Source organism: Pelophylax lessonae (genome assembly GCF_965119305.1).
Source record: "Pelophylax lessonae genome assembly, chromosome: 2".
In the NCBI taxonomy this organism is placed as follows: Eukaryota; Metazoa; Chordata; class Amphibia; order Anura; family Ranidae; genus Pelophylax; species Pelophylax lessonae.
The window spans coordinates 576,579,463-576,598,282 of record NC_138769.1 but is presented as its reverse complement, the minus strand read 5'-3'; the positions used below and the strand labels follow the sequence as shown (position 1 = coordinate 576,598,282).

The 18,820-nt window shown below is 43.1% G+C and overlaps 1 protein-coding gene across 3 annotated transcripts in view; it reads right to left on the bottom strand.

Annotated features, from left to right (window-relative positions):
* KIF5A (kinesin family member 5A) overlaps positions 1-18,820 on the bottom strand; it is a 250,881-nt gene that overhangs the window by 40,662 nt on the left and 191,399 nt on the right. For 2 of the 3 annotated variants that reach the window (XM_082246229.1, XM_082246231.1), the window contains exons 19-23: positions 15,548-15,657; positions 12,312-12,413; positions 8,954-9,014; positions 8,801-8,872; positions 5,975-6,079 (exon numbers count right to left, since the gene is read on the bottom strand). In XM_082246229.1, the coding sequence (XP_082102355.1) occupies positions 5,975-6,079; positions 8,801-8,872; positions 8,954-9,014; positions 12,312-12,413; positions 15,548-15,657 (450 nt within the window). The remainder of the gene's footprint in view (positions 1-5,974; positions 6,080-8,800; positions 8,873-8,953; positions 9,015-12,311; positions 12,414-15,547; positions 15,658-18,820) is intronic. The other variant, XM_082246230.1, reaches the window with a different exon arrangement.

The window sequence follows — 18,820 nt, the reverse complement described above, 5'->3', positions numbered from 1 at the left end:
GGCTACTGAGCCTAAATAGTGTTTGCCTTCCATATAATACTGATTCACACTTAAAGTGGATGTAAACCTCATTCATAAAATCTGACCTATGCACATATATCTGTAGTGTTTACTTATCTCTCTCTAAAGCCTATCAGCATGATAACTTCTGACAAGTTCTCTGACACAGGAGATAAAAGCAGCTAAAAATTTGTGTCGGTGAGGTAACCTAGAGACAGATAAACAGAGAGCTGGTCTATTCACAGCACAGCTCTGCAAGTTTCCTTGTTCCTCTGCCTATGTGGAGGGGGATGTGTGCCTTTCCTCCAATCAGTTCACACAAAGTGTATGCCCAGATTCCATGCCCAGTGCTGAAACAGGAAGAAAAAATTCTAAAGCGAACTGCACTTTCTAAAGAATGCAGAGCGCTGAAGACAGCAGATTTACATGTAAACCCTATGTAGGAAGATTTGTTTCATCTCTGTGTATCATCTGAGGCTGTTCACTTCACTGGGTATATGTGAGGGTTTACATCCACTTTAAGCAAATACACAAGCGATCCTTGTGAACACTCATGTCAGTTTGCCCTCCAATGCTTAATAGATATACTACTTAAAACATACACTATGAACATTTATCTAGTAATTTAATGCTATAACAAGAACATAATGAACATTCGGGAAATATTAGGCACTGGTCTAATATCTGATCTAATGCTACCAGCCTAGAAAATATGGAGGCTGCCATTGCTGACCATGCCTTATGAAAATACTAGTTCCCTAGATGTCGTGCTGATTCGGAGGCTTAATTTATGTTCACTGATTTGGGAAAGATTGTTTTAGTTCTGACTCAGAACATGATGTATATGGAGAATCAGGAAAATAAAAACACTCAGAAGTTCTCACCTTTATTTGTATCCTACATGCTGGGTCAGTAAAGCAAACTATTAAAAAATTAGGGTAAGCACGACAGAAAGGCAACTAACATTTTAGGGAGGAAATGTCAGCAAAGAAAACCTTTTGATTTTCTCCTGGCGGTTTTTCTTTTTTTTTTATAAAACAAAGGGTTCTGACCTTACTCTAAATATCAACAGAGACAGCAAAGAAACAAATACTCTCTAATACTGATACTAATAGTGCTTTTAGCAGTGGTAGCCTCCATTTTTTGCTCAGTTAGAGATGAGCCGAACACCCCCCTGTTCGATTCGCAGCAGAACTCCCAAACTCCCAACATCCATACCAGACCCTTACCTGAGCACACAGCCTGGCAGGATGAGTGAGCGCCCCCCCCCCTTGAACCATTCCAGGTCACGCTCTCAACATGGGGGTGTGGGTGCTCTGCCCTCCCACCCCAAAGCACAACAGACCTCATCCCCACAACCCTAGACTGTGGCTGTAGGGGTCTGCGGGTAGGGGGCTTATTGGAATTTGAAAGCCCCCTTTCACAAGGGGGACCCCAGATCTCACCCCCGTGTGAATGAGTATACAGAGATAGTTTTTGTCAGCTTCTGTAATAAAAAACAAAAGGTGCTTTGGGGTGGGGGGACAGATTCCCCCCTGCCCCAAAGCACCCACCCCCCATGTTGACATGTTGAGGGCATGTGGCCAAGTATGGCCCCCCTTTTTCTGGCCTGCCAGGCTGCGTGCTCGGATAAGGGTCTGGTATAATTTTGGAGGGGGGCCCACGCTGTTTTTTATTTTTTCTTATTTCGGCATTGGGTTCCCCTTATAAATCCATATTAGACCCATTTTTATTTTTCTCTATTTTCAATTGTTTTTTTTTTCAGCTGTCAGCTGGGAAGCCTATTGATAACTCATTGGTTGTTAAGGACGCGAAAGCTGGCTTTTTGGTCTGTTCTTTAACAACCAGCTATTCACTGCACCCTGATTGGGCAAAGCTTTGCCTAATCATGGCTTAGAATGCACCATGCAGCGCGCAGTGCATTGCAGGGAGTTCGGCAGGGCAAATTCAGGTGTTCACCAAATGAGCGAACAGCCAATGTTCGGGCCCGAACTGTTCATCCGACTCTACTCTCATTACATATTTCTTTTATATATTTATATATTTTAGGCAATAGGATATATGTATGTGCACAGATAAAACTTATAATTATGCCTTTATTGAATGTTAGTAGGAACATGCCAAGATATATGATGTTGGGGTTAGTACTTAAGCAGGACTTCTATTTAAAGATCATCTAGGGTCTACAGCAGATAAAGATTATACTACAACAACCAAATGAAAAAGTAGCTATAATGATTTAAGATGATCTACCAAATTGTGATACGTATATGGAATAAAATTAAGGTCTCTACAGTTATAGAGAGATTCATTTTCCATCCCAGTTTGCAGACATGCATGGAGGACTAATGGTGAAGAATGAATTCAGACAATGGCAGATCAAGCATTTTTAAAAACCATCGGCTCTCCATGCTACACAATGAAATAGACATGGGGTCCTTTATTCAACAGAGTAAAGATTGATATGCAGAAAAGGGTATCTCAATGCAAATAATCAAACGTTCACAGAACTGACTTAAAGCGTATCTAAACCCAAAAAAAAAACAATTAAAGCCCAAGCTTGGGCTGGAAGATAAAAAACACATGCAGTGGACATGAATGTGTCATCACATTCTAGGTAGGGCTTCTACTCCTGCATAGTACTCGAAGGAGGTAGGAGTGTAACTGTGGCCTGGAGTGCCTTACAGAGGAGGCTTTGCTGGACTGGCCTCACCACTGGAGGGACCCTACTGAAGCAAGAAATAAGGTAAATATTATACCTTATTTCTCTACGCATAGGCGAAACACACATTCAACCCTTGTGGTGTGTGTGTGTTTGGGGGGGGGGGGTGGAGCCACTGTAAGGATAGCTTTTTATTGATTTGTATTTTACTAGCCCTGGATATGGAAGCTGCATTATTCTTCTTTTTCAGAATATTTTACCTTTATTTTCATTTTCACCTTGTAATCCTGGAAATAACACAATTCCTGTCCCTTCATGTCTGTCTTTTTTCCCTCAATTGTGTTTATGGGACAGACATGGTTGTTACACAGGCTAGATTTCTTATATGTTTGCCTTTGTTCATCTCTACGTCTCCATTACATGGTAGGCTTATGAGATGAGTAGTTTACACAATAGTTTGCCATAGGACATGGCAACGACACTGCATTTCTTATATTGCTGAAAATGTTTTTAGCCTGAAAAGGGAAAACTAAAGCAAATACCACATTCTGCAATATATTCCATTTTTGTTTTGTGTTCAGATACGCTTACTGTCACCTGAGATACTGTCACCTCAACGTGTAAATCTTCCTTTATCTACTCCATTGCAGCTGATCATTGTTCTTCTGCAGAGCTAAAGCAGCTTGTAAGAATCGATAGCATTTGACAGTTCTGGGTTTGTGGTATGCTTGCGCCTCTGTTTTGCTTCCACCTCACAGCTGCTACATCCCAAGTGGGTCCTTACCCAGCTGCAGGGTTGGGGCAAGGGGGCTGTGGGTGATACAGGAATCTGACACAACCAGAAGGTGACGGATGCTGAGGATTCTTAGCAGCAGCTCTAGCTTTGCAAGTCAGAAAAGTTTGACTTCAATGAAGTTCAAACACGTGACACACAAAGAAATGTTGTTTGATTTTTTAGGGCTCATTAACATGTGTGCAGAGGCCTGTAAAGCATGCATAAGAGCTGTTTTTATGTACCCTGGAGGCACAGGCAGTGGTGTATTTTGGTTTTGTGCTGCCCTAGGCAAGACTAAAATTTGCCCCCCCCCCCCTCCTCCTCCTATGTAAATTTGCCCCACTCCTTTTTTACTGGATGTGACTCCCTCCAAAATTGAAGGACTGCGAGATCTCACGAGAGGGGGTTGAAAGGGGATGAGAGAGAGAGAGAGGGAGTGAGAGAAGGGGGGGAATGAGAGAGAGAGCAAGGGGGGGTGAGAGAGAGAGGGGATGAGAGAGAGCGAGGGGGGGGTGAGAGAGGGGATGAGAGAGAGGGGGGGTGAGGGAGAGAGAATGAGGGGGGATGAGAGAGAGAGGGGGGAATGAGAGAGAGAGAGAGAGGGGGGAATGAGAGAGAGAGAGGAAAGGTGAGAGAGGGGGTAAGAGAGAGGCAACTCTAGCAACCAATGGCCAAAAGAGTCTCAGGTGGGGGGGGTGGCTTTTTTGCTGCCCGTCTGCAAAAGTGCCGCCCTAGGCCTGGGCCTTGTTGGCCTAGGCCAAAATACAGCACTGGGCACAGGCCCTGGCCTGCAGCCTGTTAAAAACAAACAACAAGCTGACGGATGCAGCACCTTTACAGATCTTCCCACACATCCAAGCATTTACATCTGTACAAGGATGGATGTAAATGCCTGGAAGCGGTCTGTCCTTTCAGGCTGCTGTCGGGACACCTTACTACTGGGCAAATAAATATATGCAATTCTGCATGCTGTACAGACCTGTGAATGAGTCTTTATGAAGCAACAGGGTCTCTTGAAATATACTAAAAATTTATTTTTTTCCATAAGTTACTAGACTTTACAACTCACTGCACTACTTTATGGAATACATAAATAAAGGTGCATATAAAGATTGCAATATTCAAATACAGCAGGCTAAAACGCACTAGCAGCGCTCAGATAAAGTGCAACCCAATGGGCTAGGGAATAAAGTCAACACAGTTCATGCACAGTGCCCTGAATGGTGTCAACTAACGGCAGTCCAAAACAAGCAAAAATCCTTTGTCGTTGACCACACAGGACCCTCCACCTCACCATGGTGCTCACCCTTAAGGTAGTGCACTCACCAGAAATCTGGTCAAAGCAAGCCCAAAACATATGCCGATCACCAGCTGTGAGTGGATCGTCCGATCTCCACTGTAGAAAACACTGACTTCCACCAGACAGACTCCTGATAGATCTCAGTCAGATCGGTATGTATGGCAGACCCAAAGTGCGTTCCCAAGATTCAAAGGTGGTACATGTGGAAATAATAAGGTCTCATAGAGCAGTATTGTTTGGCCGAAAACCTCTTTATTTCCCAAAAAAACAATCCCCTGTAGCAATTGCACTTACATATAATAAAAACAGACAGGCATTTAAATGCTGAAGTAAGGCGTAACCTGCGTGTTGCAGCCGGTCCCCGTGCTGATAGCTCGCTGCTGGTACCTGAGCTGAAGCGAGCATCCGGGCTGGCGTACCTCGTCACGCGGTCACGCGGTAAATAAAGAGGTTTTCGGCCAAACAATACTGCTCTATGAGACCTTATTATTTCCACATGTACCACCTTTGAATCTTGGGAACGCACTTTGGGTCTGCCATACATACCGATCTGACTGAGATCTATCAGGAGTCTGTCTGGTGGAAGTCTGTGTTTTCTACAGTGGAGATCGGACGATCCACTCACAGCTGGTGATCGGCATATGTTTTGGGCTTGCTTTGACCAGATTTCTGGTGAGTGCATTACCTTAAGGGTGAGCACCGTGATGAGGTGGAGGGTCCTGTGTGGTCAACAACAAAGGATTTTTGCTTGTTTTGGACTGCCGTTAGTTGACACCATTCGGGCACTGTGCATGAACTGTATTGACTTTATTCCCTAGCCCATTGGGTTGCACTTTATCTGAGCGCTGCTAGTGCGTTTTAGCCTGCTGTATTTGAATATTGCAATCTTTATATGCACCTTTATTTATGTGATTTTATGTTATAGCAGCAGCTTGCACTTCACGTGTTGTTCTCATATTGTATTTTAACACTAATATTTCACACAAGTGCCGGTTGAGCAGGTTTTTAGTCCCCCGGTTTTATCCCTACTTGCTCCTTTTTTACTTTATGGAATACGCCTCAAAAAAGGAAAAGAAAATATTTGATCTTGAATTGGTTTACAATATTGTTTCTTACTTGATAATGGATAAAGCAGTGAATGGTAAGCTGGACTGTTGTAGCACAGGCAAGCATCTTATCAGCTCTTCTCTAGCAAGGTCAGATGCAAAGTCATGTTTTCCAAACAGGTCACACTTACCTGTTTGTGAACCTTTGTAAGTTGCTCCAGGTTGTTCTCAAGAAAGGAAATCTTCTGCTTCTGGGAGTGAATCCCCCCACTGTCCTCGGGTTCCATCTCAGCACTCTAAAAAAAAATTAATAATAATAATTTAAAGCGGACCTTCAGTCATTTTTTCATCTTTTCATCTATTAAATCTTCTGCCCTTGTTGTTTTAACTTTGGATAGTAAAACATTTTTTTTTCTGCCAGTAAATACCCAATGCAGCCCACTTCCTCTTTCTTGTCTGGTAATTAGACAGCCCTAGGCTAATAACATCATGCACAGCTCACTCTCCTGCCAGCAAGGGAGGAGGGGTGAGTCATAGGAGAGCCAAGGAGAGCTGCAGAGCTGGAGGGGGCTGGATGAGGGCAGAGATAACAGAAGACTGCAGAGATCCATGAGTATCATCAAGAGAGGAGATATGTGCAGGCAAGCAGTGGTGTGAGTGTATCTGTCTGTATGTATATATGTGTATGTGTGTGTGTGTGTGTGTGTGTGTCTGTATGTGTGTGTGTGTCTGGGTGCCTCTGTGTGTCTGTGTAAATCCAGGAAGTGAACAGGCAGCAGCTTCAGCTGCCCACAGTTAAAATGGCTGCAGCCAGACTTAGTGGAAGGGGATTTCTGCAGCAAATTTGGCAAGTACAGAATCACAGTGTATATATAAGATATTATGCAAAGTGGTTAGAGGGAAGCTTCAGAATGGCAAAGATTTTTTTATTTCAAATTATGTGAGCAGAATGTAGTTCCTCTTTAACAAAACAGCCCATTCACAAATTTCTGCTTTACTAGCAAAATCCATAGTCACATCCAACCATGTCCTTTGGTTCTTGAGCCAATTTACAAACATAAAGCATGAAAATGTGTGGAGAAAATGCAGCATAGAAACTTATTAGGTTTTCCCTTTCCTTATCTAGGGAAAAAAGCAAGGAATTGAGTTACTGTGGGCAGCAGTGTCAAATACAGTAACCAATTCAAATAAACCCTATTAGGCTGGAATGTCTGTGGTGGATTTGGTGATTTTGCTACTGTATAATGGGTTCTGTGAAAGGTAGGCTTCAAGGGCATGCATTGTTTTAATTTAAATACTATTAAAAAAAAATCCTGTTCCCAAATCTTTAATTGAAAAAGAATTTCATCCTCCTGGGGCCTGTATAAACTAGCTTTTGGCTTGTGTTGATGGCCTCCATTTGACATCAGTTTGAGATCACATTGACAGGTGCTGATCTTCTTCTGACCTGCATTTGACCTGCCTAAAGTAGGTATTGCATTCCCATAAACCTGTATAGGAATGCAAAACCTATCAGACGGGAGAATATGTCCTGTACAAGCTGTCACTCTAGTGATGCTCTATATCAGGGGTCGGCAACCCGCCGATCGGGATTGACAAGTTGACCTCCACGCGGTGACTGGTTGATCCCCTCGGCCTGCCGACCATTGGATGCGGAACTGTTTTTTCACAGCGGCGGCACAGGCCATGGGGAGGGCAGCTGGCACATCATCCGCTGCTTTTTCTATAGTTCCAGCAGTGTCAGGTGGAGTGATCTTACCTGCACTTCCCCCTTCTGTATTCCTACCTTAGCAGAGAGGCAGATTGCAATGTAACAAGTAGTGTGCGCCCGAGCTGGCCGTGGAGTCTGAGGTTTTGGCGGACCTACCATCCCCTGGGGAGTTTCCAGACAGACTGAGCAACTTCAGAGGTCTGTTATGAAAATTGTCTGCAGGTTATTGTACAGGGGGGGGCACACATTACATGGGCATGTGAGAAGGGTCCCTCTCTGTCCTCATCCCAGGGGCCACTCTCTAGCCTCATCCCAGGGGTCCCTCTCTGTCCTCATCCAAGGGGACCCTCTCTGTCCTCATCCCATGGGCCCCTCTCTGTCCTCATCCCAAGGGCCCAACTCTGTCCTTATCCCAGGGGTCCATCTCTGTTTTCATCCCAGGGGTCCATCTCTGTCCTCATCCCAGGGGTCCCTTTCTGTCCTCATTCTAGGGGCCCCTCTCTATCCTCATCCCAGTGGCCCCTCTCTGTCCTCATCCCAGGGGTGCCCTAAAAAGCAACTATGTTAGGGGGCTCACAACAGTAAGGGCTTATTGCAGTTTGGGAGGGGGGTGGGTGTTAAAATCCCATAGTTGAGCCCTCATTTACCACTCCTCCAACCGCTCCCCCTTTAGATACAGTGGCCAGGGGTGTACATGGCTGTATCAGGAATTATACACCCTGTCACGCTTGGCAGGTACACCCAAGTGTGACCCATTCAAGTAAATGGGGCCGTTCTGCAAGCACCCTGCAACCTTGTGGAGTAGAGAGACTCAGTGAATAAAGCAGGCGGTGTGGAGGAGTTTTATTGCCTCCTCACCACTTGCTTTAACCCCTTTGACCCCACACTAGAAATCTGCAATTGCATGCATTGCACATGGTTGCAGGGCATTTGCAGAGTGGCCCCATTCATTTTAAATGGTCATAATCGCCCGCAGTAAGTGACAGGGGGTATAATCCGTGCCGCAGCATGTGTACACGTTCAGCTGCTACCTCTGCAGCTAAAGGTGGTAGGGATTGGGGGCAGTAAAACCATGGCTCAAATGCAGGGTTTTACCACCACCCAACTATATTGAACTCTGTAATACTACTACTTAAAAACATACTGCATAGTAGCTCATGAATATCATCCAACCACACAGTAGTTCATAGGACTTCTATTTAAAATGCAAAAACACGATAAGAATGGGAATGAATTATAATTATATAAAAAAATATAAATTTCTTTTATAAATCACCAGTCCATGAAGTGTTGCTAGGTAACTTACTTTCTTGACTCGAGATGTGACGTCTTGAACAAAAAGCTTCCGAAGATTGTGAAGGGTCTGAAGTTCACGTGCCTTGAAAAATATTACAACATGACAGTAAATCTATACAGACAGGAGCACCAACATTACAACAGCATAAAAAAAGACACTTACAACAGTCTCCTCGAGCCCTTTAAGATCCTGCTTGGACTGCTCGTGTTTCTCGTACAGAAATCTATCAGCGATAAAACAAAGAGAATACATTAAGAATTGTTCTTACCATAACAGGAGAAAACAAACACTCTGCAGATTATACATAACAGCAATGGCATCTTAGTGCAACCTGTCTTTCCCGTTACTTAAAAATTGTTAGCAGTAAACAAAATGTAAGGAATAATATGATTTCTATATCTCCATTGCCAAGATTTCTGCACCTCACTTCCTAGCTCTGACCATCTGTCACAACCACTACAACAGACCTTACTTTAAGTTCACACTGGTGTTGAATTTTAAAAAATCTTTTACTACGCATTCCGACATGTTGCATGGGCATTTTCAATGCCCAGTGAGATTTTTTAAATGTTTTACAATGCTAAAAAAAGAAATGAGCACTTTTGACAATCTGCAACCATGCCGTGTTTATAATGCATTTACAGTTCACTTGTGGCGTGTTTCAACAGGAGTGAGTGAAGGCGTTTACAGTCAACTTCTGCCGTACTCCATGGGCAGCATTTTTTTCTGGCTTAGCCACGATGTGAGGCAATGCCAACAATGCCAAATGTTTATCTCCATTCATCCCCTGTTTTAACAATTGTGAGTAGAGATGGGGCAAATAGCCCCCCTGTTCAGTTTGCAGCAGAACTCCCGAACAGGGAAAATGTTCTAACCCTAACGGCGAACCCAATTGGAGTCTATGGGAACCAAACAGGAAAAATCAAACGTGCCCATTTTGCAGGCTTATATGCATGTAATTGGCCTAAAAAGGGGTATGGGGTTCTGGGTACTGCCCTGGGGGACATGTATCAATAAAACATTTTTTTTTAAAACAATAGTTTTTTCAGGAGCAGTGATTGTGCAACAATAAAATGTAGTGCTTGGGGGGTCCTCTTGATGTGCCTGTTAAATGGTGCATCTGTATCATGCATAAAACATGCTGCAGCAAAAATTACATTTCTAAAGAAAAAAAAAACGAGTCAAATCTCATTTAAAATTACTCGCGGTTACAATTGCCGGCACCCAGCTATTAAAAAAAATAAAGAAAAAAATGGCGTGTACCCCACTCCAAAGTTAAAAAAACGGCATGGATCCCCCCCAAAATCCATACCAGATTCTTATCTGGGTATGCAGCCTGGCAGGTCAGGAAAGGGAGGGGGGGGGAGGGATACAAATGCCGACACCCAGCTATTGAAAAAATAAACAAAGAAACGCCATGGGGTTGCCCCTACTCAGTCCATACATGACCCTTTGGGTCCAGTATGGATTTAGAGGGGAACCCCATTGCAAAATTAGAAAAAAAATAGTATGAGGTCCCCCCCCAATATCCATACCAGATTCTTATCTGAGAATGCAGTCTGGCAGGTCAGGGAAGGGGGAGGGAGGAGCGAGCAACCCCCACTCCTGACCCATACCAGGCCACGTGCTTATCGGAGTCTGAAAGCCCCCTTAATCAAAGGGGCCCCCAGATACCGCCCCCCCATGTGAATGAGTATCAGGTACAAAGTACCCCTACCCATTCACCAAAAAAAGTGTTAAAAAGTAATAAACACAAGAGACAAGTTTTTGACAATTCCTTTATCAAGAAAAATAAATAAATAGTGTCCCTCGATGTAAATCCATCATCAATCGCGCTGCCTGTTGCATCGTCGACCTGAAAAAAAAAATGCCCCTGCCTCCCGCCGGATGCCCCCTCCGAACTTTGACTATTATTATATAGGTAGGGGGTGGGGCCAGCTGGCCACGTCACCTGATGGCACCTCCCCCTTCTGACATCACGGACTGGTGCATGCCCAAAAGGGCAGCGGTGGAACCGGTTGACGCGGCCAGGTGCCCCCCCCCCTTTACTTATATAAGAAATGTCAAAGTGTAGAGGAGGCATTCAGCGGGTGTGGGGGGGGGGACTCCCAGGAGATGATAGCATTTTTTATTTTTTTAATTTCGGGTCTGCGATGCGGTGTGATTGACAATGGATTTACATCGAGGGACACTATTTTTTCATTTTTTAATAAAGGAATTGTCAAAAACTTGTCTCTTGTGTTTATTTCTTTTTGACAATTTTTGGTGAATGGGTAGGTGTACTATGTACCCGATACTCATTCACATAGGAAGAGGCCGGGACCTGGAGGCCCCTTGTTAAAGGGGGCTTCCAGATTCCGATAAGCCCCACACCCGCAGACCCCCACAACCACAGCCCAGGACTGTGGCGAAGAGACCGGGGACAAGGTGCTTTTGGGTGGGGGGAGGGGCCAAAAACACCGAACCCCCCCATGTGAATGGCATGTGGCCTGGTATGGTTCGGAGGGCGCTCACTCGTCCCCCCCCCTTTCTCGACCTGGCAGGCTACATGTCCAGATAAGGGTCTGGTATGGATTTTAGGGGGGGGGTGGGGCCCACGCTGTTTTGTTTTGTTTTTTATTTTGGCGTAGGGTTCCCCTCCAAATTCATACCAGACCCTCGGACTGGGGGGGGGGCCCACATTGTTGTTTTCTTTATTTTTTAATGGCGCTTTTTTTTTTATTTTTACTGTTTAGCTGTCAGCGGAGAAACCCATTGAAAGCTAATGGCTTATCAGTTGTTAGGGATGCCGTGGTCGGCTTCCCGGCCCCGTTCCTTAACAACCAGCTTACACTGCACCCTGATTGGGCAAAGCACCCAGTGCTCACTAAACAGCCTAACAGGCAAATGTTCGGCCCAAACTCATTTTCGGGCAAAACCATGAAACCCATCCCTAATTGTGAGTGGCATTGCTAAGTGTTAGGGGAACAGGTTAACCAGGGCCTTACTAATAAATGTATTTTAAATTTTTACAGAGAAAGTAGCATCAAGTATAAGGCACAAACAATCAGGAACTCCAGTGGAAAAATATTGCTGTGTAGAGATTTAAGTTTCTAACTCCCAGAGCTAAAAATGAAATTTTAATTTTGAATGAGCTCACCCATAATTTTGATTCAATATGATTTGCTAATAATTCAACTCTAACTGGTAAAAAGAAGAAAGAAGGAAAGTCTAAAGTTGTGCACCAAAAATAGCTATGAACACTTCAGAGACTTGACATTTTTATTTTACTTGTAACTATCTTTTAACATTTTACTTTTTTGGGCTCTGCAAAAAGATAATAACTTTGGCCTCCACAGGTCAAGCCATGGTTCTTCTTTTTTAATCCATTTGTGCCTTACACTATAAAAAGAAGGTTAGGCTATGCTTGGAGAATCAAATTTGGTCCCTGGACTGTTGATTGAGTGTCATAAATTTCTAGATCCATAGATCTTCATTAGAACAAGATAATAACACTAGTGAGGACTGGAATGAAACTTACGTCAGCTCCTGCAGCTTGTGGCTCTTCTCATGTTCCTCACTTTTCAGCTTCTCGTAGTCAGCCCTGAGCTTCTCCAATTCCAGCTGCAGCTTCTGGTTCAAACTGAGACGAAAAGAGGCACATAAATTACATTTACCAGATTTTTTATTCTTTCATTAAATCACAAAACATTTTTCTGGTAGCAGTTATTGTTTAGTGCAGTTGTGACCATAAACCCAAGTGATTTAAATATTGCTGATGCACACATTCCTGAAATTAACTGTTAGTTTTCAGTGGGTGCTGCAGCTACCATTGGCTGGAAACTATAGACATTCAAAGCTAAAGACAATTTCAGTCTCCACACTGCCAAGCAGACCTTATTTATCACTCTCATTAACAGCCTGTCATCACGCCCCCGGCAACTCTTCAACACCTTTAACTCTCTACTCCGTCCTCCACTACCCCCTCCCACCGACTCACTCACTGCCCAGGAGATCGCCTACCACTTCAAACAGAAGATTGATACCATTCGTAAGGAGATCGTTGCTGTTCAGATACCTTCCATACCTTATGCTTCATGCCCACAGGTGCGATCATTACTTCCCTCATTTAACCCCGCCAATACAGATGAGGTTGCTAACCTACTTGCTAACGTCCACTTAACCACCTGCCCTCTGGATCCTGTTCCCTCGCAAATGCTACGTTCACCTTCTGGCCCTATTTTACGCTCTCTAACCCACATCTTCAATCTATCCCTCTCTTCTGGCATCTTCCCCAACTCTCTAAAACATGCACTAGTCAGCCCCATACTTAAAAAGCCCTCACTGGACCCAACCGATCGAAACAACCTACACTCTATTTCCTTGCTCCCCTTTTTATCCAAACTCCTCGAACGTCTAGTCTACAACCGACTGTGCGACCACCTTGCTGAGAATTGCCTCCTTGATCCCCTTCAGTCTGGATTTCGGCCTCAACACTCCACTGAAACTGCTCTCCTAAAACTGACAAACGATCTGCTAATGGCCAAAACCAATGGACACTTTTCTGTACTCCTACTTCTGGACCTTTCTGCTGCCTTTGATACGGTTGAACATCCCCTCCTCCTCAAAAAACTCCACGCCTTTGGTCTCCGTGACTGTACTCTTCACTGGTTATCTTCCTACTTATCCAACCGCACCTTTAGCGTTATGTATAATTCTACTTCCTCCTCTCCTCTTCCCTTCTCTGATGGGGTCCCCCAAGGCTCTGTTCTTGGACCCCTCCTATTTTCAATCTACACCTCCTCTCTGGGTCAGCTGATAGCCTCCCACGGCTTCCAATACCATCTGTACGCTGACGATACCCAAATCTATCTATCCACCCCTCAGATCTCTCTCTCAGTCTCCTCACGTATCACTAATTTACTATCAGATATATCGGTCTGGATGTCTCACCACTTCCTCAAACTCAATCCATCCAAAACCGAGCTTATTATTTTTCCTCCACCATGTGCCCCTTCTCCTGATTTCTCTGTCAATATCGATGGCATTACTATCAGCCCATCCCCGCATGCCAAGGTCTTAGGTGTTGTCCTGGACTCTGAACTCTCCTTCAAACCCCACATCCAATCGCTGTCCATATCTTGCCTCCACAACATCTCCAAAATACGCCCCTTTCTAACCAAAGACACAACAAAACTCATAGTTCACACCCTGGTCATCTCGCGCCTTGACTACTGCAATTCCCTTCTCATTGGCATACCTCTACACAGGCTATCCCCCCTTCAATCCATCATGAATGCTGCCACCAGACTCATCCACCTTACCAATCACTCAGTGTCCGCTGCTCCTCTCTGTCAAGCCCTCCACTGGCTTCTGCTCACCTAACGAATTAAATTCAAAATACTTACAACATCTTACAAAGCAATCCACAGCTTAGCCCCCAGCTACATCACCAGCCTCGTCTCAAAGTACCAACCTAATCGCTCTCTTCGTTCCTCTCAAAACCTCCTGCTCTCTAGCCCCCTCGTCACCTCCTCGCATGCTCGCCTCCAGGACTTTTCCAGAGCCTCTCCAATCCTATGGAACTCCTTACCCTTATCTGTCCGATTATCTCCTACTCTATTAGCTTTAAGGCGATCTCTGAAAACCCTCCTTTTCAGAGAAGCCTATCCTACCAACACCTAACAAATGTACCTCCATTTTCTCCATCAACCCATCCCCCACGGTTATTGCCTTTTGTTTCACTTGACCCTCCCTTCTAGATTTTAAGCTCTAAAAAGCAGGGCCCTCTAGTTCCTCCTGTTTTGAACTGTATTGTAACTGTATTGTCTTCCCTCACATTGTAAAGCGCTGCCCAAACTGTTGGCGCTATATAAATCATGTATAATAATAATAAAGACAGATATGTCACAAGCACACCAAGGATTCTCCTAACGGATCCAAAGCTGTATTCAGTGATCACAGCATATTAACAAAGGCAATGTTTCAGAGTCACGCAGAACCCCTTTATCAGAAAGTCACTTGCCTGCGTGGGTCTCAAACATTGCCTATGTCATTATGCTGTGACCACTGAATACAGCTTTGGATCCGTTTGGAGAATCCTTGGTGTGCTGGTGACATATGTTCAGCTTCAAAAACCCAAGTGGTCATAAAACTGAAGGCATACCGCAGTGATGTAAATAAAACAATATTAAAGACACAGAGTAACCTGAATCAATACATAACCTGCGAATGGTGAGAATGGTGTGAGCATTCAAAACTATCTTTACTAATGCAGGAAAGTACTTCATAAATTTTTACAGCAACAAAGTAATATAAAAGAAACCTGCTAAGAGAGAAACTTGGAGGCTGCCATACCTGGATTTCTATTCTACAAATGTTAGTCATCTAGCTGTCATTATGACCCTTCCGCTACCATTTGTTATGAAGTAAATATGCATACAAGGCTTTCTGACTTACTTCCTTCAAATTTGTTGCTAGATCATTGACTATAAAGTACTGATGGCAAGCGATCATAATTATAGCCAGAAGTTTTCCAGAAGAAGGTCAGCAATGGCAGGCCCTGGGTTTCTCTCATGACCAATTTATTTTAATATAGGCCCTTTTCTGTAGTGTATTGTTCTGTAATTGTAAATTTTCCTACTATTGATATGCACTGTGAACTCTACTTGTATAAACCATGGAAGAAAAAAAATATGATTGCCATGGACTGGGTTACGTGTCATTACAATATAATATACCGTATGTAAAATTCCAAAACTTCAAATTAGATCTTACTCTTTAAGTTCATCAATGATCTTCTGTTTCTCATTTATCTCATCACGGAGACGCGCCAGTTGTTTATGGTGGGCCTCGCGGTGGCTTTCCATCTGCATCTCCAAAACCTTCTGAAGCAAAGAAATGTAGCTAAATGTGGATTTATATTTTTCTATGCACTCTCACCTGACCCAGGTACTAAGAGTTGTCAAAATGTACTGAAATCTCAAATTTAATCCAGTGCCATAAATTCTTCATCTGAACAATATTAATTTGAATGTGTGTCTAAACCAAAAAACAAAAATATAATATATTGCAGCTTACTAGTTTTTATGCTAGGTTCACATTAGTGTGGGTGTGGTTAACACGCATTCCTGCATCTGAATGCAGCCACACACAAATGCAGTGAAGGATAAGGCCTTTTTCTGACAATTGTTGTTTACAAGTTAAAATCATTTTTTTTTTGCTAGAAAATTACTTATAACCCCCAAACATTATACATAGAGACCCTAGAGAATAAAATTTAGATTGTTGAAATATTTTGTATCACACCGTATTTGCGCAGCAGTATTACAAATGCATTTTTTTTTTTTCAAAAAAATGCAATTTTTTGAATTAAAAAACAAGAAAACAGTAAAGTTAGCCCAATTTTTTTCTATAATGTAAAAGATAATATTACACCGACTAAATAGATACCAACATGTCATACTTCAAAATTGCGCATGCTCGTGGAATGGAGGCAAACATTGGTACTTAAAAATCCCCATAGGGGACAACATTTTTAAAATGTCTACAGGTTACCAGTTTAGAGTTACAGAGGAGGTCCAATGCTGAAATTATTGCTCTTGCTCTAACGATCACAGTGATATCTCACATGTGTGTTTTCAACACTGTTTACTTACGTGGGCATGACTTGCATATGCGTTTGCTTCTGGGCACGAACTAACGGGGACGGGGCGCTTTAATTATTTTTTCTCTATTTATTTTATCTTTTGTTTTTTATTTTTTTGATCACTTTTATTCCTATTACAAGGAATGTAAACATCCCTTGTCATAAAAATAAGCATGACAGGACCTCTTTAATGTAAGATCTGGGATCAAAAAGACCTCAGATCTAACATCTACACTAAAAAACAAAAATAAAAAAAAAACAAACAAAAAAAAAGAAATTAAAAAAAAAAGTCATTATGAAAAAAAGTCGTCTCTTTAAGTCCGTTGCTAGGAATCGACGTTTGATGTCACTCCGGTCCTTCAAGGCCATAGAGTTGAGTGGGGACCATCTTGCCCTCACTTGACTTCCTGCCTAAGAGGACAGCGGACCAGATCGTTTTTCCCGCTGCCGACGGCTCCAGTAAGCGAGAAAAACGACCGGGAAGCAGCAGGGGTGGGGGCACCTCTCCTTCCGCCCATAAAAGGTGATCCCGTGGGGAATCCACCACTGGGACCACCCTTATGTTAAAGCGGACTGCCCGCCGTTATTTGACTCTGTTTTTGATATACTAGCGCATCAATATCTGGTTTGATGGACATAGTAGCAATTCTCAATGAACTCTTCAAAAAGTCCAATAAAGAGACACTATCAAATTTTTCTTCGGCCACACGTTTACTAAGTTCAAACACATTTTTACAAAACCCCCCACAAAAAAGCTATATTTTTAAGTACGTTTACGTAAATTGTGTTGGGCCGCATTTATAGCTGTCTTGGGCCACATTCGACCCGTGGGCTGCAGGTTGGACACCCCTGATATAGAGTCTCAACCCATTCCTCATCATCTAGACCATTTATGTCAACTTCCCAGGAGATTTTGGGAGAATAGGCAATTTTGGAGGCTAAGGGGGTAAGTAGTAGGTTGTAAAATGGTGAAGTCAGTTTTTTGGGGTCACTGCCATTTATAACCTCCATTATGGGAATGGGTGTAGGTAACAGCTATGTGTTGAGGAATTGGGCTCATAGGGCATGACGCAGCTGGGGATAGGGGAATAGCATAAAGTTTTGCAGGGTAAATTCACCCTTCAGCATCTGAAAGGTCTTTATAGCTCCGGGATCAACCACAAGATGGATATACAGTAGTATACGCCCTAAGAGCTTCACAAATCTGAATCTGGTGTTGTTAGAAATTTAGGTAAATGTTTGTTATGCGGAGAGGAAGGGGGAGGGTGGACTTTGAACCATAGGAGTATTTAATTTGATCATAGCTAGGTCCCAAATCCTCTTGTGTTGGTAAAGAAGACTATTTTGATTATCAGCTGCAAAGGATCCTTGGATCCCCCTCAGCACAACAAGCAGAGAGTGTGATGTGGCAGAAGTGGATGATTAGCAAACAAGGGATAAATTAGATCTATCTGCTTGATAGAGATTAGACAGTTTAGCACCAAGATAATATAGGCTAAAGTCTGGGAGTGCTGCACCCCCTAAGGTTGTCAGGTTCTATAAATTGTAGTTTATGTCTGCTAACGCCCTAGGCGAAGGACTGAAGTAAGGTGTCTATAATCCTAAAGATTTTAAGGGGTATATATACAGGGGAATGTCAGAGAATATACATCATTTTGGGAAGTAAGATCGATCCTCTTAATTAAATTGATTCTACCCATAATCCTTAAAGGAAGTCCGGCCCGTTTTTCAGTTTTGGCTTTTAGTAAGGTGAATAAGGGTTCAATGTTCAGCAATATATAGTCTGATGGGGATCTGGTGACATAATAAGTTTTATTATCTGTTGATCCTGCCAGTACAAACTTAGGTTTCTGAAAATGTAATACAAGTCGCATTTGGCAGGCAGTACTGGCAGACCGTTCTGCAACCGCATTCAATGCATGCAGTTGCGATGCAGTACTGCAAGTCCCTCCTTCCTCCCAATAAAAAGAGGTGTCTAGGGGGCAGCATATTACCTCTGAGCTGCCTGTAAAACCGGCACTTGAAAGCAATTCTCCCTGGATTCCTTTTCAGAGCTATCAAAAAACCCCAATATGACAACGCTACTGTGCAATTGTATGGCAGAACACACAGCGTGGTGACCCAGTTAAAAAAGCATAAAAGTAACAGATCTACTGGCAGGATCCACAGATAATAAAATTATATTTCAGTAGGACAAAAAAAAATGCTATGTTAATGCTAGTTACAGACTGCAGCACATTTGCCATTTTTTATTTTGCTTATTATTATACAGTATAATAATAATACAGCTAGATATTTGTTACCTTGAATGAAGATCTGTCTGTATTAAACATTTTAAGCATACTGTTCGATGAACCCTACCCCTTTCATCGCTCACAGGCCAGCCTGTATTCTCCTTGAGA